Source organism: Halichoerus grypus, chromosome 7 (genome assembly GCF_964656455.1).
Source record: "Halichoerus grypus chromosome 7, mHalGry1.hap1.1, whole genome shotgun sequence".
Lineage (NCBI taxonomy): Eukaryota > Metazoa > Chordata > Mammalia > Carnivora > Phocidae > Halichoerus > Halichoerus grypus.
In genome coordinates this window covers 112209135-112229409 of record NC_135718.1, presented here as the reverse complement: position 1 = coordinate 112229409, position 20275 = coordinate 112209135, and the positions used below count along the sequence as shown (strand labels likewise).

Sequence of the window (20275 nt, the reverse complement as noted above, 5' to 3'; positions counted from 1 at the left end):
TGGTAAATTAATAAGAATATGATATTAGCACATATATTGGAAAAAGGGATAGAAGTGTATAGTGCAGTATTAACATTGATAAGTTATCTCTGAGATGTGGGAAGAAGGCTGGGGAATTTTTATTTATAGTTTTATATTTTGGTATTGTCAGAATCTTACAATGAGCTTGTGTTACTTTAAAAATTTTAAAAAATTTTTTATTTTAAGTAAACTCCACACCACATGTGGAGCTCGAACTCATAACCCCAAGATCAAGAGTTGCATGCTCTACTGACTGAGCCAGCAAGGCACCCCAAGCTTTTGTTAGTTTTGAAATCAGAAAGCTATAGAGTTTTTTGTTTGTTTTCTTAAAAAAGAGACAAATTCTTGAAATTGGTGGGAATATAGAAAATTTTTTCCATGACTGCTTCCAGAAATCCTAGGTTAGGCTATCTATAGAGTGGGTCCCAAAAGGGAGGGAAATAGTAAAACTGGGGTGGAATGCTCAGCAGAAATCTGTGCTAAGCAGAGAGACCCTCCCTAACTAAGGGAGGTTACTGGGGGTGGTAGGAAGCCATGGGGCCTCAATGATCCCCACTTCCTAGTATTCACACCCTTGTAAGCCCCCTTCCTTGAATGCAGACTGGAACTACTGCCTTGCTTCGAATGAAGAGAAAACAGCAAATAAAATAAGAAAAGAAAAAACTAAAAGAAAGGAAAAAAATTAAAAATTTAGAAATAAAATAAATAAGTAAACTAAAAACACTTAAAAAAAAGAAAGAGAGAGAGAGAGTGGGGATGTTACTTCAAAAGTGATGGGATGTTACTTCCAAGATCAGGTAACAAAAGGTTGTGATTTCCATCTTACTAGCATTCTCTCACTTCCTCTCCCTTGCTAACTTTGATGAAGTCAGCTGCCTCGTTGTGAGCTACACTAGTGAGAGGCCATGTGGCCGAGAGAGGGCAGCCTCTGGTGAACAGCCAGGGAGAAACTGAGGCCCTTAGTCTAACCACTGGTGCAAAAGTGATCCAGCCTCAGCCGAACCTTGAGATGAGTGTAGTTCCTGCCCTACACCATCATCACAGCCCTGAGAGAGACCCTGGGCCAGAGGGCACAGCTAAGTTATGCCCAAATTCTTGACCCATAGCAACTGTGAGATGATAAATTTGTGTTGTTTTAAGCCTCCAAGTTTTGTGGTAATTTGTTATGAAGAATACTAAGAAGGCCGACTGTGCTTCGAAATTGTAAGGAATTCTGCCTCTACTGCTTATATTATAGTGATCACTTAGAATTTTGGTGTCTGGTTATAAACAAGACTTTTTCCACTACATGAAGGACTACAAATGGAGTCTTACAAGAGATGTAGGTGATATGGCATAATAAAATAAACTTTTACTTTGGAACAAACAGACCCAGCAAGCTCTATAGTCTTTGTCAAGTTGCTTTACCTTTCTGAGCCTGTATATTCATCTGTAAAGTGAAAATGTCATCTATAGCACAAAGTTGTTATGGAACATAAACCCATAAAGAATGTCAAATGTCTGGCATATCAGATTTTCAAGAAATATTGGTTATATTTCCTTTTTGTACTAATTGTCTTTGTTGGAGTTGTTTCTCAATTTTGGTGTCTGGTTAAGTGATAGGATAGGAAAACAAATGTGACCTCCTGGTCACTTGAATGGGGCAGAGGCTTTGGGGAACAGTAACTTGTTAATTAACTCTGTATGAGAAGGTTGTTTTTTGAGACTTTCACTAGAACTTCTGATTTTGGAAACCCAGTATAATTCTAGGAGAGGTAGAGAAGCCTCAGGGAAGGATGCCCTGTCTTCTTTGTACAAATGTTTTCCATATGTCAAGGGTCTGAAAATGCAAGAGTTAAACAGAAGTGTTTGTGGTAGCCAGTCTCCAAGATGGTTTCCAGTTATCCATGCCTGCTGGTTTTCGTGCCTTTGTGTAGTCCTACCATGAATCAGAGCTGACCTGTGTGACCAGCAGAATACTGCACACATGACTGTCCGTGACTTCCAATGTTAAGCCATAAAATTGCAGCTTGAATAGTTTTCTTTGGTAGAAGCCAGATGCCATGTCTTGAGGACGCTTAAGAAACCCTGTGGAGAGGCCCGTGTGGAGAACTGAGGCTTCTTCCCAAGAACCAGCAGAAACTTCCAGGCTCTTGGGAAGATCTCCAGCCTCGGACAAGCCTTCAGATGACTGTAGCCCCCACTGACCTCCAACTACAACGTCATGAAAGACTCAACACAAAAGATACTCAGGAAGCCACCACCAAATTCCTGACCCACAAAAACTGTGAGAGGTAATAAACGATTCTTGTTGCTTGAAGTTACTATGTTATAGATTAATTTGTTGTACAGCAATAAGCAATATGTTTTTGGTCATTTTTATTGTACAACATGCATTCCTTCAACCAATATTTTCTGTACATCTGCAATACATCAGCTAGTTGTACTAGACGTGGGAGAAGTGTGGTGAGCAAAAACAGACACAGTGCCTGTTTTCTTGGAGCAGACCATTTATTTAGTAGTGATACAGATAATCAAATAATCAGATAAATAAATGTAAGTTACCAGAGTGCCAAGTGCTACACAGGAAAAGGACTATAGCTACTCTTGGCTGTGAGGGGGACACAATTTAGATAAGATTTGGCAAGATTTTCCTGAGGAAGCACACTAAATGAGCAGTTAGGTGACTGGGAGGGAGAGGGGAAGAGCATCTGGGCAGGGGAAGCAGTGTGTACAAAGGCCCTGTGCTGAGGGAGCATGGTGGAGGCACTGAGGGGAGGCCCCTGTGGCTGAGGCTCAGAGACTGAGGAGCCAGAGGCCAACCCACGTAGAGTTTCATGGCCATACTAAGGAGTTTGGGTTTTATACTAAGAGCAACGGGAAACATTTGAAGCCTTTTAAGAAATAGAGAGATATAATATGATTTTGATGTTCAAATCTTTGATTTGAAAAAATCTGGCCATGTAGAGACGGAATGGAGGGTGTCTGTGTGGTACCTGTTGAAGGTTGTTTTGGTAATCCAGGCACTTGTCACCATCAAATGGCGTCGTTACAATTCCGAAGCACAGTCGGCCTTCTTAGTATTCTTTAAAAAGAGTAATTTATAGAGACATAATGCTTGGTCTCTCAGAGTCTACCTGCTAACAAAATAAACAATGGTAGAGTCAAATAGGATGACATGCAGACATATAAGATGGCTGGGAAATTGAGAAACAACTCGAACGAAGACAATTAGTACAAAAAGGAAATATAACCAATATTTCTTGAAAATCTGATATACCCAGACATTTGACATTCTTTTTTTTTTTTTTTTAAAGATTTTATTTATTTATCTGTGAGAGAGATAGAGAGCACAAGCAGGGGGAGTGGCAGGGAGAGGGAGAAGCAGGCTCCCCACGGAGCAGGGAGCCCGATGTGGGACTCGATCCCAGGACCCTGGGATCATGACCTGAGCCGAAGGCAGTCGCCCAACCGACTGAGCCACCCAGGCGCCCGACATTTGACATTCTTTATGGGTTTATGTTCCATAACAACTTTGTGCTATAGATGACATTATTTTCACTTTACAGATGAATATACAGGCTCAGAAAGGTAAAGCAACTTGACAAAGACTATAGAGCTTGCTGGGTCTGTTTGTTCCAAAGTAAAAGTTTATTTTATTATGCCATATCACCTACATCTCTTGTAAGACTCCATTTGTAGTCCTTCATGTAGTGGAAAAAGTCTTGTTTATAACCAGACACCAAAATTCTAAGTGATCACTATAATGTTTATATTTCTCCAGGCAATGTAATTATCTGAGATAACCTCATTAAAATGGAGACAATAGGGATGCCTGGGTGGCTCAGTCAGTTAAGCATCTGCCTTTGGGTCAGGTCATGATCCCAGAGTGCTGGGATCAAGTCCCACATTGGGCTCCTTGCTCGACAGGCAGCCTGCTTCTCCCTCTGTCCCGCCTCCTCCCCCTACTCATGCTCTCCCTCATGCTCTCTCTCTGACAAATAAATAAATAAAATCTTTAAAAAAATAATAAAAAAATAAAAAAATGGAGACAATAATATCTATAATCATTCATTCATTCATTCATTCATTCATCATTCAACAAAAGGTGCCTGGTTCTTCAATGAAATATATGAAGGACCCAATTACATACAAGTTTTATAAACTGACCAAAGATCAATAATCCATGGACCCTGCCCTAGAAGAACCTATATATGAAATAGACATTTATTAGTTTGTGAAATAAGAATCCCCTGTTTCTAAAAACTTGAGTTACAACAAAAGTTTCCATATTAGTAAAGTGTGATCCATCTTACTCCTCACAGTTGATTGGTCTAGAAGTTGGTTCTTGACTCAAGCTGGGCCAATCAGAATCCTTGCCTGGGACTTTGGAAGCGGAACTGAAAAAGAGAAGTCAGTTTTTGTCTGGGTGTCTGAACACCCAGATGGAAAACTTAGGGGGCTTCTGATGAACGTATTTTGTCGTGTCACTGGTGAAGGAGTGGAATCTGGATGGTAATAAAACGAAGAATGGAACAGACCTACAGTAGATGTAGGCATGCGTTTTAGGCAGTGAGCATGTAAAAGTAAGCAGAACTTCAGTCACTATTATGTTGTACAGCACCAAGGGGCACCATTTACACAGTTCCTGTGAGTGGCACCCTCTGAGAACAGGACTGTGTGGGCATGAATGGGGACCCCTTGTGCTATGAGACATCCCCTACTTTTAGTTGGGGATGAGGCCGTAGATAAAGGTCAGGGCCAAATAACTCAGGTATTGAATGTAATTGGATAGCATGTGTGCTGTCATTCTACCCCTCTAAAACCCGCTGCAGACCTCACTAATTATCATGGCCTGCCTTCCTGCTGGCTCCCGACATGTCCTACTCAGTACAGCACTCCAGAGTCACCATCAAGCAGCATGTGCCTTGCGAATATACTTCCTGGCCCAACAGCTGTACCATGTCATTTATAAGTGGCTTTGTCTCCGCGGCAGATGTTTTCCCTCTGGCTAGAATCAACACTGGGAATTGCATATAAGTTAAGGAAATCCTTTGCTTTTTATCTGAGGACCAAGAAAATTTGGAACCAGTACTCAATCATCTGGTGGTACAATGGTATCAGTTAATTAACTTGACTTAATACCGAGAACGAACAAGATTCTGGAATGCTGATTGGGTGATTTCTGATATTGTGCTGTTCCGTCTGCCTGGCATTCCCTTTCTGCTCGCGTCTATCTGGCAAACTCTTATATAGCCTGCAAGACTGGTGGAAAGATTATATTCTTGCAGCTTTTCCTTAACATTCACTCTTGGAGAAGGAACTGCTCCCCATTTGATATTCTACCTGACTTTATTCCTTTCTCTATTCTAGCTTGTTTCCTATAGAATTGCAGGCTGCTTATGGTGTCCAGTCCCTAGAATATAGCTTCTGAAAGATAAGGATTGTGTCTTACACACTCTAAGGAGCCCCTGGAGTGTAGATATTTGATTGGATGACAGCGTGTGAAATACTCTGGGTGGTTTTAGCTTATCTCTTCAGAAAAATACCCTCAAGTCCTGAGAAAGGCAATCAAACTAGTCATTGAGGAGCTATGTGGGATTTCTGCAAGGGCAAATTGATCATTAGGATCCTTCCATTTGGAACAGTAATTGTTGAGAATAAAAAAAAATCAATGTTTTGAAACTAAAAAAATCTAAAATTTAAGATCATAGAAACAACAAAGGGAACTTTGGGACATTTTTATTTTTAAATTTTGGAGCTGGGAAACCTGAAAGTATGACTTGAATCCATAAAAGAAAAGATAGATAAACTCAATTACATAAAAAGAAAATAACATTTTTCTTCACAGTAAAAACCATCATAAAGTCAAAAGACAAAGTGTGAGAAAATATTTAACATTCCTATTACAAACAAAAGGCTTACATCCTTGTGAGCGCCTACAAATCAATTAGAAAAAAATGATCAAGCAGGCAAGAAACATAGAAACATAGAAGTACAGGAAAGAAAACTGGCTCTTAAATCTATGAAAAGATGCTCAACCTGCTTACATGACAAGAAATGCAAATATATGTATGATACCACTTTTTTATCCTACAGATTTGCAAATATAAAAATGTTTGATGGGGCACCTGAGGGGTTCAGTCAGTTAAGCGTCTGACTCTTTCGGCTCAGGTCATGATCTCAGGGTCCTGGGATGGAGCCCTCGCGCATCTCTCTCTCTCTCTCTCTCTCTCTCTCTCTCTCTCTCTCTCAGCTTTGTGCTCAGCGGGGAGCCTGTCTGAGGATTCTCTCCCGCTGCCCCTACCCCAGCTCACACACACACACACACACACACTCTCTCTCTCTCTCAAACAAATAAATAAATCTTAAAAAAAAAATGTTTGATGACAAGCACATAGGGAAGGTAAAGAGGTGAGAAAACAAGCATTCTCCTACAATGCAGAGCAAGTGTAATGTACAGGACTTCTAAGGAAGGCAATCTAGCCTCCAAGATCTATCAAAATTATGAGTGTTTGGACCTAAAATTCCACTTTTAGGAATTATCTATAAATAGGCTTGACCACTGTGAAATGGCTTTTGGTGTGTACAGTGTTATTTATTGTAGCATTGTTTGTAATTGCAAAGGATTAGAAACCACCTAAATCAATAGGGAAATGGCTAGGTAAATTATGGTACATGTATTTATACAGTAGAAAATTATGCAGTCACACACACAAAATAAGGAAGTTCTTTATGTACTGATAGGAAATTATTGCCAAAATATACTGTAATGAAAAAGCAAGGCATAGAACAGTATGTATGCTATGCTAGTATTTATGTGAACAAAGGGAGAAATATTATACAGGTATTTGCTTGGGACTGCATACACTCTATCCAGAGGATGGCCAAGAATTTCATAATTTAGTTGATTATTAAAAGGGGATCTGGGATGGGAGGGAAAATGACCATAGCACATCTTTCTTGCCTTTTGAATGTTGAACCATATGAACGAATTACTTACTTGAAAATAAATGAACAGGGACACCTGGATGGCTCAGTCGTTAAGCGTCTGCCTTCGGCTGGGGTCATGGTCCCAGGGTCCTGGGATCGAGCCCCGCATCGGGCTCCCTGCTCTGCGGGAAGCCTGCTTCTCCCTCTCCCACTCCCCCTGCTTGTGTTCCCTCTCTCGCTCTCTCTGTCTGTGTCAAATAAATAAAATCTTAAAAAAAAATGAACAAAAATGAAAATGAATAAAATTATAAAATTATAGGTCAATGAATACTCAGTCATCAAATTGAAGAAAATCTTAACTTAGAGGTATTTCTGCAATCTTGATTCAATTTTTGGATAAACAAAAGGAAACACAATGTTACTCAGTGGTATTGTCCTTTTATGGTTGACAGTAGAAAATTCTAAATAGAGTCAGGAATGATTTTTTGTAGCATTGTTTGTAATTGCAAAAGATCAGAAACCACCTTTATTTACCTTTAACGGAACCAAAAAGTGTTGGGACACGTCTCCGACCTTAAAGGTGATGCCACAGAATAATGAAAGCTGTTCCACGTAAACTCCCTGGATGCCACCGCCGGCCAGATGTGAGCTGGAATTCTGTCCCTCAGCCACTGTCTCTGGTGACACTATATGCCCCTGAATATGTTCTCCTATCCGGGCACCCCAGGACCCCCTGCATATAACTCATGGTATCTTATGGGCGCCTGGGTGGCTCAGTGTGTTAAGCATCTGCCTTCAGCTCAGGTCATGTTCCCCGAGTCCCTGGATCGGGCCCCACCTCAGGATCCCCGCTCAACGGGGAGTCTGCTTCTCCCTCTGCCCCTCATCCTGCTCATGCTCTCTTTCTCTCATTCTCTCTCTCAAACAAATAAAATCTCAATAAAAAAAATAATAACTCAGGATATTTTAGATGACCCTGCTCAATCCATGTGAGCATACTGATGCTCAATGAATATGATGCAAATATGATGCAATGGTGAGCGTTGACTATGTCAAGGGATTGCAGAGAGTAAGTAAGACACAACTGTGATTTCAGAAAGGTTGCACAGTCTGGTAGAAAGTTCAAGAGCGTGTCTCCTCCAGAGCATGAGCTAAATGCTGGGCTGAAAAATAGGGGAGTCTTAGAACGCTGGATAGTGGGATTCAGGAGCCGCATACTCTTCAATTTGTCTTTCATGTAGACAGCCTTTAGGGAACTGTTTCCTAGAGAAATAAGAGATGTAAACACAGAAAATTTGTGTTTATTACTTAAACATCCAAGTAACATAAATGAAGGAAAACAAATGAGGGGAAGCGCCATCCCACGTGGCTTGTGGTTGGCTCATCACCGTGAGGAAGTAGCACCCCCTTGAGGCAGATGCTATGCGGTACCTCTGTGTGTCCCAGACCCGCTCAACAGGCACCTGCATTCTAGCACACAGGACATTTTGAAACTGGGGTTTTCACATATTCCTCTATCAGTGATACTGGGTTGAGGTGGAGATGGGGTGGGGGGAAGGCCCATGGCAGGACTATGGACAGAAGCAGCCTTGTTGTTGGGCACCCCTCTCTGAAATGTTCAGAGCCAATTTGATTTATTGGGCTCGTCTTCCCATCCCCAGACACCTCGGGGCTCTTTTGTACTTTTTTTTGTGTGTGTGTGTCTGTAAGGTGAAATTATTTGTAAATCTAAAGGGGGAAAATATTTAAAAATCAAGTCTGAAATTTTGGGTTATTTGCCCAATTGCTGTCCAAAGCAACCTATGGAAATAAAACCCAGCATTTTCGTGGTTTAGAAAGAAGCTGTTTAAACATTTTGAGTCAGGTGGAGAATCGTGGGAGGGCCGTACTTGAACCAATCTGCAGCGCCACATATTTAATCAGCAGCAATGAGTCTGAGTGCCGGGGCAGGAGGAAAGGAGGCCCGAGGAGTAGAGAGACGAAAGAGGGCAGGAAGGCCGCAGCTGCAGGAATGAAGAGAGAAAATGATTCAGGGAAGGAGAGCAGAGCAGGAAAATGCCAACAAGGAGTGGAAAGGGTACAGGGAGGGGCGCCTGGGTGGCTCAGTCGTTAAGCGTCTGCCTTCGGCTCAGGTCATGATCCCAGGGTCCTGGGATTAAGCCCCGCATCAGGCTCTCTGCTCGGCGGGAAGCCTGCTTCTCCCTCTCCCACTCCCCCTGCTTGTGTTCCCTCTCACTGTGTCTCTGTCAAATAAATAAATAAAATCTTAAAACAAAAAAGAAAGAAAGAAAGGGTGCAGGTAGACAACAGCAGTTAAGGTTTCTCCAGACCCATACGAACCCACCCCCGTGTGGTGGGGCCACGCGCAAAGAACGTGGTGGAGTCGCTGTTGTTGACATCGAGCCTGGTGAGCGGTGCCTTGGTTCCTTATCCACACAGGTTTATGATTTTGATTCAGATTTCCTCCAGCCCAGAGTTACCTCAGAGATGTCCCATCTCCCAGGATTTCTCCTGCAAAAACTCTAACCCTCAACTGGCTTTGAAATCAGTATGAGGGCAACTCTGGGATCCTCCTCAGAGATAAGCTGCCAATTTGGGGTACCTCCAAAATGGGGCACCGGCCAATTACAGTGGAGGTGACCAAAGTGATTCTGAGGAATTCAATTAGGCAAATAATTTTTAGTTATGACCAACAATGTATTGAGCTTGGCTAATATAATGAGGGATTGAGGCTCTGGTTCTTCCTAAATGGAATTAGGACAAAACTAATTAAAATAGAAGTTTATTAGTTAAAATATATCATCTGTGAAAACATGGAAAACAGAGAACATATTGAAAATACTGCATGAAGAGTGGGGTGCGTGGGTGGCTCAGCTGGTTAAGCGTCCGACTCGATTTTGGCTCAAGTCATGATCTCAGGGTCGTGAGATTGAGCCCCGCCTTTCCTCGGGCTCTGCACTGAGCTGAGCATGCAACCTGCTTAAGATCCTCTCACTCCCTCTCCCTCTGCCCACCCCCCCCAAAAAACCCCAAAAAACCCCCAAAACCAAAAAACTGCATAAAGAGCAAGACACAGAGAAATGACATGCTTTGAGTAGCCCTCAGCCACTTTTCTCTTTTCTAGTGGAGTTAGGCATGTTATGAGTGTTGAATTCTAACCTCACAACTTTAAAAATCATCAAAGGCAAGTAAAAGTCACAGTGAAGAAAGAGCTATGCTCTGTTGGCTGCTGGGTGTACCTCCTCGAATCTTCTGACCTCGGCGCCTGTCAACTCTCACCTCTCTGAAGGGCTCCTGAGTGGGTTTTTCCTTTCAGCGGTAGCCCCCGTGCATCCAGGGTTGAGATTTCTAGAGAAAGCCCCAGTCCTCACCTGTCCTGGAAATATCTGTATTCCCCAAGCACCAGACTTGAGAGAAAAGTGTGGTATAACCTTGGAGTCAGGCAGACAGGGGTTGGAATTCTCGTTCTTGCCCCTACAAACCATGGGATCTTATATATATTCTCTAAGCTTCAGTTCTGAAGATAAAATATACAAGGGGTCGGACACATCCTAAGTACTCAATAGAGGGTGGCTTTTGTGTCTTAATCCACTACTCTCACTCAGAATCTTGCTTTGGAAATTAAAAGCCGTGGTATGCTGGGGGTACTATGCCTTTGGTTTCCTGCTATTTGAGTTCTAACTATGTGGGTTAGGTTTCATTTCTTTTATAAAGCTCACGTAACCCTGCGCCACACGGACCCAGGCAGGATTACTGATGTCTCAGTGTTAACAGACTCCTTCGAAATGAACTCTCTAAACACAACTGGCATTTTAAGAAATGCTCAAAAATATTTAGAGGATAAAATTATTCATACCTGTTTCTTATAAGTGAAGTTATTACTAACTTACTATTACTCTTCCATTATGTCGTTCATGATCCTTGGGCACAGAGTAAACGCTTAAAAAATAAATCTTGGTTAATTTGCACCATCTACAGATTGATTGCACATATATGTCGCTGGGTTTCCTTAAGACATCAGCACACTTACTATCAAATGTGACTGCCGCCTACATGGTGCGTGCGGTCACCTAATGACCAAGAAAGGGGATGTGTGCCATTTCCCTCCCTTTAAAAATGGTAAGAGCAAAACAAACGAAAATGGCTACAATGAAACCAAAAAACCCAGAGATTCAAGTAGAAGGGAATGGAAGGGAAGGAACTGCTTTTGTGCCGAAAGTGCCCCTTAGCATCTGTATCTTTTTTCTGCCATCATCCTGACAGCCCACCCCCACCCGCCCCGCCGGTCCACGCATGGTTGGCACCACCGGGGCTCCCAGCCCAGAGGAATCAGGGAAGCCAGGGGTCTCCAGCCGGCATCTGCTCTGAGTCAGTCCCTATGTTGCCCTAAGGGTTAAATATTTTTACTCTCTCCTAGTGAAGCCGACAGGCTGACAGATCACGAACACACCTGTTTTGGGGACTATAAAATATGGAACTCCAGAACTTTCTTCAACAACATGATAGTCATGAAAATGACCTTAAGAAATATTGCAATATCACTTTTGTTTTCATTTTCAAGTTTGTAAGGGGTTATGCTGTACCTACTCGACTACCTATTGTTTTGCTTCTCTTAACTCACCGCCCTCTGAATTGCCCGTTTGGTTTCTAGGGCTTTAAAGCAGGAATCTAATCAGGGCTGGTGTGGAGACAAGAGAGGCTGCGCTGTGAGAAAGGGTGTACAGTCCGGGGGTAACGGACCACAGCTGCTAGGCTACTCGGCACATTCTAGTTTCGGTCTCTGGGCAGTGATACTCGGGTGCTCAGCTGGCATCCGGAGGGCTATGGAATCACTCATTCCAAAGGCTCTGGCGGTGCCCTGCCTTCATCCATGACTCTCTTTTACTCCACTCCTTTATATGTGAGTAAAGGAGTTTTAGAAACCTTCTGTACCAAATTACTTCTTGTCAAGAGTACCATAACCTGCTGGGAAAACAGGGAATCTTCTCTCTTAATTAACCACACGTTCATAAGTATTAAAATAAGAGTTAGAAAAATAAATTATTCAACACTGACATTTTATTTTCCAAACTTTTACCATTTTTACAAAACAAAACAAAAAGCAGTTATCAAAAACAGCAAAGAGGTTATAGAATTTCTCCACCAGTTTTTATGTAAGACAGTGATTACGAAACTGGTGTCCAATGTAAATACTAAACACAAGCTGATTTCCCTCTTGGTCATATGCATTCAGGTGGTTTGTTTTGGAGTTACTGAATGATAACTTTTTATAAGCACCGGTCATTTTTTGAGAACCGATTTGGTTTGTCCAACAAAGTAAACACTTTTTGCTGTGTGGCATTTTCCTTTTTTGAAAACCACTGAGCTAAAATACAGAATGTGTATGTGTCTGGATCTGAACCAAATCTTTTAAGATCCTAATTACCCTGAAGAACACTGAAGACATTTATAGGGCATATTAAACACTAGTTATATACCTCATAATATCTAAGGCAGCTATTATATTTCTAAAGAAAATAGCGTTTCATTCAGAGGCTGCCCAGAGTTTGAACTTCATCATTGTTTCCATGTCTTTTCTCATTTGGAGTAGTTTCCCCAAATTGGGTCATATTATTAGAACAAAGTTTTATGCCCGTGCCAAACAGACTCTGGCATTTCATAGATACATTTTTGTAGAGCAAGACTCCTTGCTCTGGACCCTGGAGACCACAAAGAAATCGAGAGGCCATGATTACTGGATGCAGAGAGGAAAAAGCGTACTTAAGCTCACATGATCTGGAGGTAAGCAGAAACAAAGCTGGAACTTGGGAGTGGTGTTCACCCACCACTTGTTCCAGAAACACATTTTGCTTAAATAAGGGAATTATGGTCCAGTTTTGCAATGTTAATAGCTGCCAGTTTCTCAAATATATTTTTTATAAAGATCATTTCCTGGCTAGGAAGGAGTTAGGAAACTGGCCTCAAATTCTGATCATATTTCTCACTATTAGTCAAAAACAAAACAAAACACTTCAAAAAAAAAATGCAAAACAAAACAAAACCCCACCAGCCGATAGGGGTTAAAATTGCACAATTAAACTTGAAGGCAAATTATACTATATACAGACATGTATACACCAAAATTGTTTTTGAGAGCATGAAACACTCCTGTTCATAAACATTTCCTCTCTATTATCCCAATTTTCATGAAAGGAAAACTGATATGTGATTTTGCTCTTTACGGATATGAAAAAGGAAGCAAGAAGGCAAAGCTGAGAGAAAGAGATGCTACCCGAAGGGCAGCGGTGGCATTTGGTTGTTTTGGTCTTTGTACCAGCAGCTCCCACACCCACGGGCTGTCCAGTTCCCGCCGACTACACGGTTTTCCTTGCGGTCAGGACTCGAACAATGGACCCGACTCCTCCAGCAGCAAGTGCCTAAAAATGAACAAAAATGTAAATGCTGACGGAATCATAAAGGGTCAATTCTCATACCAAGTAAAACATTTTTCTTAAAGGAGGAATGTGTGCAGCTATCGGCTTTGGATTCATTAATTTTCATAAACATTTCTTGAACACCGATCATGTGCCAGGCACTATTCTTGGTACTGGGGACACAGCGACCCACACCTTCGGAGTCCCTGCCTCATGCACCCACATGCCAGTGGGACACTAGCTGACGGTCTAGCATGTTGTTTTCACATTATGGGATGTTCTTAAGGATTTACAGCATGAGCTTGCCTAAAACGGGTGCTCACATGTCAATTTAGGACTTTGATTTTGCTCTCTTCTTAGCACTGTCAGGAAGAAATTCAAACTGGGATCAACTACCCAACTAAGTTCCATTTAGATTAGCCAGTTTGTCAGATTCTTTTTATTCCCCCCAAGCTAAGAATGTATTATTTGATAGCTAAGAACTAGAAACTTTAATTTTGACTTTACCTTCAAAACCTGCAAGTCCTGAGTACATTATCAGGAATTGAAAGCTCCGGCTTACTTACTGAATACTTTTGTGTATTGGGTACCGTGCTAGATGCCAGGGATATAGCACCTTCTGGTCTACCGGGAAGGGGCAGATATATAAGGAGAGCATGTTAATATAATGTATGCAATGACAGAGGTGTGCACTGGGGTGAGGAGGCACTCAGGCAGACAGAAAATCTGTGCAAAGGTCAAGAGGTGTGGAACAGTACAGTGTATTCTGGGAAAGCATACTATTATGCTGCTCACTGCTGGAGCACGGGGGGAAGAACAACGTAGAAGAGGAGGGGCTAGACTTGGGAACTTGGGCTTCATTCTGCAGGTGACTGACAGGGTAGATCTGGATTTAAGAGAGCATTCTGGCGACTGGGTGGAGAACAGATTCGAGGGAGACACAACTGGTAGCTGGTGGCCTGTGTAGCAAGTTACAGCAACAGACTGGGAGAGAGGCTGCAAAGAGCCGCCATCAGAAGGGTATCTGTGTGCATGGCTGGAGAATTATTTAGCAGACAGACTGGCAAAAACTGGTGACTGATGTTAGGAAGCAATGAAGACTTAACGTGGGCCTCAGTTTCCCCATCCACCAAAAGAGGAATGATAGCAAGCTTCTCCTCCTGGTATTTTTATGAAGATTAAAGGAGTTAATATTTATAAAGTGCTTGGGAGAGTGCTTGGAATACAGTAAGTGCTCCACCAATGTCTGCTATGATCCTGAGACTGGACAGGAACCAGGTTGCTTAGGTTTTTAAGTAGGCTCTTCATCTCTAAATTGAGGATGATAAAGATGTTTATATACCTCATAGGGTCATTATGAGGCCTAACAAAACATCAACTAATGGTACAGTGACTGACAAATGGAAAGTGTTCCTGAATAGGATGACCATATACATTATTCTCCAACTGGTACTGGAGAGTGAAAGGGAACTAGTCATAATTACGTTGGGACAACAGGCATAAACTGGGGCCGTCTTGGGAAAACAGGGAGGTCTGGTTACCCTGTCCATAAAAGTTAGCTCTCTTTATTTGACAGTGTATGAACCATCAAGTGACTTGACCAAGACGAGTTTTATTCTCTCTGTAGTGTGTGTTTTCATCACTGAATGTGTGCTGCAAATCAGAATCTCTTAAGATCAAGGTTAGTAAGCATAAATCTAAACGTTCATTTTCATGCGTTTATTTGTAAAAACAAAGATGTACAGCCAAGAAATCAAAATAATTATTTAGGTGAGAGAACATAACTTACCTTTTCATGCCATTGCAATAACACAGCACTGCTATTGTCAGAGGGGCTCTCGAAGCCTTTATAAATATACTTCATTAGAAGATCCACACCATTCTTGTCCAGGGATTGAACTGCCTTTTCAATATCATTTGCTTTAAAAGAGATGAGCACCTTCAAGACAATGCTGCCGGCTCGATCCTGGGGATAAAGAAAGAACATTTAGACATATGGGTGTGGAGTGGTTGTTCTAGAAAGGCCACACTGAGGTGACATTTAAGACCTGAAGGACATGAAGCTCCCTGGGGGCCAGAGCGATATGGTGGAATAGTAGGACAGGAGGTCAGAAAGGTCGTGGGAAGACAGACCACATAAGCCCCACAGGCCACTGTGACGACTCTGGTTTTCATAAGAGAAATGAGATGTTGAAAGGTTTTGAGAACAGTGATATAATCTGACTTGTATTTTAATGGGATCCCTTTGGCTGCCATGTTGAGAACAAGCTGATGTGGGGCTGGTGGGGGGCAGGGAACGAGGCAGAAGCCGGGAGACCAGTCTGGAAGGGACTGCAATAACACAGGCTGGCTTTGGCTACTAGCAATGGGAGCAGTGGAGGGGGACAGATTCTTGACATGTTTGAAGGAGAGCTGAAAGGATTTGCTTACAAACAGATGTGATAACTTGACAATTTTCTTAAATCAATATTTAAATTTTACTTCTTGACCTCAAAAAAACCCTGAAGACAAAGAAAAAATGAAGTGCAGTTCTACCCTGAACCATCCTTCAAAAATAGTAAGAATAAGCTTTTAAGAAGACTTATTTTAAGTTTTATATCTACCGTCAAGATATAAGATATAGTGATCTTCACTTATGATTTTTTTTGATAAAAGGCTGTTCCAAGAGCAAAGTTATTTTTTCACCCATGAAGCCAAGCAAAGAGAATACTTAATTTACCCTTTCAACAATTTCACTTCGCCTTTTCAAGAAAGAGTGGTATCTTTGGCATTCCTACTGATCAGGAGTTTACAGAATGTTTCTACCACCTATTGTTGTCTTCAGTTTAAAGACTATGGAATTACCCAATTTAGAAAAATATTCTTAACAACCACAGCTATAACTTCCCACCCACAAACTGTGATAAAAACTCACCCATATAAAAGCAGAAGGTGGTAAAATTGAAATTTCAATGACGTCCCTCGCCACTTTCAAAAACCAAAGAAAATGTTTCCTCTCATTGTTGCCTAGATAATTATTATGCATTTACCTAAATTATTACTAGTATTCAATTAAAGAGATCCTTAGGGCTCCTACAGACAATGGGTCCAGAGCTCTAGGCTTCATTTTAAATAATTAGTAAATACGTTCTCCAGAACTTCCGAAAAGACTGCTGCAGTGAATGTTAGTCATGTTTTTCTGAAGGGCAATTTGGCAATACCGCTTGTACCAAAAGCCTTAAAAAATGTGCATTCTAAAACCCAGCGATTCACTTCTAGGAATTCATTCAAAGGAAAAAATTAACAATTTACCCAAAATTGTTCATTTCAGTACTGTTCACAACAACAAAAGGTCAATAATCTAAATATACGACAAAAGGAGATTAGTTATATGTAAACTGCAGCATATGTATACGCAGCCATTAAAAAAAGATCTTATAGAAATAAACTTAAGATGTTCATGTACATTGTAAAAAAAAAAAAAAAAGCCAGTTATAAAACTCCATTTTTATTAAAAAACAAATAAACCAAAAACCCCCCAAAACAAAACACAACTAATACAAAAGCTCTATAAGCATATAGCAACACCAAAAAGTAATAACCGATTATCTCTGGGCAATGGGATGATGATTATCCTTTTTGTCCCCTCACTTCTTTGAGTTTTCCATAAACATTTAATACTTGCATAATTTAGAAAGATTTCTAAAAAGCAACCAAATAGAATCTTGTTTATTTTGTACAAGTTTTGTTTATTCTTCAGGCCTTTGTTTAAATTCAGCCCGAGTGCCTCCATTAAACACACCAAAATGATCTCTCTTATATTCATAACTCAGTATTAGAGTGCTATTTTTAATACATAAATTTTTACCTATCAAACTACATAGTAAGCTCGTCCATGTCAAAGACAATAAATGGTTAAAATATTTGTTGCTTTCATGACACTTCAGAGGATTTTGGTAAGAAAGCTAAGATACCAGCAGAGATCACTGTGTGTGTGACTTACCTTCACCGCCTGACTCTTGGTGTTGATAGGGGGATTTTTCAGAGCTGCCTGGAGGGCGGCTGTCATGTTTCCTGTGATGGAGGTTAAGGGGATAGCGGCATAGGGCAGCTCTCAGGAAAGCATTGTTTACCAGGTATCATTGATTCTTAAGACTTGATTTTATACACAGAAAGAAAAATTACCATAGTCACTATGTTCAATATTGGAAAACTCAGTATGTTGGTTTCAATGATGTCAATCAAATGTAAAATACTGAAAACACAGGAGCACGTAATAAGGCAAAGACCAGTTCTTGTCTGGCTCTAATTACTAAATGAACACTTTGATAGCCTTTTATTTTCCAGTAAGACACATATGCAAACATTATCCAGTAATATTTTAAAAAAATTATATGTATCTCAGAATTACTAGGTCCCAAAATGAAACAGCATATCCTCAACCAAAATGTGTTTTTATGTGATTCTAACTGGAAAAACAAAGACCAAACTTTTGCTAGAATTATATTGTGTATGAATTGAATTCCGGCAGAAAATGCTGGTGACTATTCTAGCACTCTAAATGATATACATCAGCAATCTCTCAATATTAATGAAAAGAGGCATTACAAAAGATGTAATAATTCAATGACATTTAGGTAGAAGCTTAATTTTTGTTTTGTGTATTTTCTCTTATATTTCATAAAGGTTATTAAAACTGTTTTAGGTCATACCTATTAAATTTAGTCTTTGAAAGCACCAGTGCGTTAGCAAGTACGAGACTCGGAAGGCCAATGAGACTGTCAGAATATACAGTCATTCCCCTAAAAGGAAAACCACACAGAGTTCACTTGTTCCTCCATCCGTAGGGCCTGACCCAGAGCTTGTCTCTTCTGGTTCCAACAAGAGAAGAAGAGACAATTATCTTTTTATTTTTAGATAAAGTGATTAAAAAGCAGATCCATTATATGGATACAGCAGTACCAGTCAAGAGTCATCACCCATCAACCTAAAGTTAGTTCACATCATTTATCCATCACAAAGAATGTTTTCAGACAGAATAATGTTCACTGCTTATGTTTGAAAAAGAAAAAGAAAAAAAAGGTCTGACCAAAAAAACCCCCCAAAACAAAAAACCCCTATAGTTGGTGGTAAGCTGTTATTTTCAAGGGTTAACGAACTTCTAGGAAAGCACGTCTTCTGCAGACTGGCTCATTTTTAAGACCTAAAGCGTTTAAGTATTTAAATAATGCAAAATAGCAACAGCTGACTGTGAAAGTTGTGGAAATCAAAGAAACATCTGTATGCTGATAAATGTTTAGTGCTGTATTTTAGGTGCCTTTAAGACTAGATATAGTTACAACCAATATTTTCACTCATATTTCCCCATTATACTTTAATAGGACATTGATGAGGAAAGGGTTTAAAGAGTCTTCCTTACCTTATGAATACATTCAAGAATAATTAGAACTGAGTGAATTCAGTAACTGAGAATCTCTAAAACTACAGCATGAGTTGTTCCAACATTTACATTTTTCTAAAAAAGATGTGATGCAAATGCTCACTCGAATTTATGAATATTCAAATATGCAAAAACAAAAACCAGGAACTGACAGCCACATTTTAACTGAAATGGAAACGGTTTCAGGATTACAAAAATGATTCTGCTTTGTACAAATGACTCATCGTCTATTTTATTCATCGTCTATTTTATTCACTGGGGTTTATTTTAAATATTTCCAGGGATTCTCCATATGCCATCCCTGTCTTCTTTCCATTGTCCCCTGCTTAGCAGGTAAAAGCCTACAAGCTTCCTTCTTGGGAGTTGGTTTTTTGTACACACTCCCTTTCCCCCGGTTAACAAATTCTCTATCTTGCAACCTTTATCTTGCCAAATTCCTTTCTCTTTTTAAATAATGATTTTTTTAAAAAAAGGCCCAGGGGCTAAAAGGACAGACAGAGGGCCTCAATTCTGCAAACCGCCCCATCCCTCCCAGCAAGGAATAAACTCTCCTAACCCTGCCAAAACCAAACCGCCAAAACAGAAGCAGCCTGCTCCTCCCAATCACAAATTTCTGGAGCCGAGGTGACTCCGGAAATCACCGTCCTGGAGAGGACAACTTAAGCGCCCCCCGAGAGCCAGAGGGCAGCACCAGATGCCTCCCTCCGCGTCGGGAGGGCGCGGCCCGCCCCGCCAGTTCCCGGAGGCAGCAACTCCGGCCGCAACCTGAGGAATCTGGGCGGGGAAGGCGCGCCGGGAAGGGCAAGTTTCCGAGGCGGGACCCTGGGTTCTCGGGGCGACTCGGTTAGAAATGGGAGTGCCCCTTGCCCTCTCAAGAGTGGAGGACCCCAAAGAGACAGATTTAAGTCATGGGCCGCTGGGGGCAGCTCCGCGCCCCTGCCCCGGGGTCGGAGGGGGTCCCGGGAGAGGGGCGGGTGGGGAAGGGAGGCCGGCAGACGCAAGGATATTGCCGCAGGCAGGAGTCCACCTCGCCTTCGTCAGGCCCGGCCTGCCCATCGCCCCCGTCTTCCTCGTCTACGAACTTGTTCTCGTCGTACTCATCGACGTCCACCTTCCGGAACCGGGCCGACGACACTGTGTTCTTCGACATCCCCGATCCGGACCGGTGGCAGAAGCCTCCTCTCGGTTGCTGCCTCTACCTCGGTAAGCGTAGCCCACCAGGAACCCGCAGCCTGGCGCCTTCACTTCCCTCTTCCGCTCTGGGGCGTCGCCGGCAGCCGGGGCTCGGGCGCTTCTGGGCCTGCGCGCAGGCGGCGCTCCTTCCTCCTCAGCTTCATGCTCTTCTCTAGCCTCCTACGCCTCCCCCACTCTTTCCCCGGGGAGCGCGCGCGAGGGAGGGAGCGCGCTGGACGCAGTGCGCAGGCGCGGGCTCTCCGCAGGAAAGGGGCGGGGCTGGGCGAAGGAGGCGGGGGCGGGAGGGGGTGGGCCGGAGGGAGGGCCGAAAGCGGTG

The 20275-nt window shown here is 41.9% G+C and overlaps 1 protein-coding gene across 1 annotated transcript; it reads right to left on the bottom strand.

Annotated features, from left to right (window-relative positions):
- Positions 1-11971: 11971 nt before the first annotated feature.
- On the bottom strand, positions 11972-20116 carry ARPC5 (actin related protein 2/3 complex subunit 5). The gene is made up of 4 exons (XM_036076663.2): positions 19773-20116; positions 17329-17401; positions 15136-15312; positions 11972-13349 (listed from the first exon to the last, which is right to left on the bottom strand). Exons 1-4 carry the CDS (start codon positions 19913-19915, stop codon positions 13287-13289), a joined length of 456 nt encoding a protein of 151 aa, XP_035932556.1. The 5' UTR covers positions 19916-20116; the 3' UTR covers positions 11972-13286.
- Between the last annotated feature and the right edge of the window lie 159 nt (positions 20117-20275).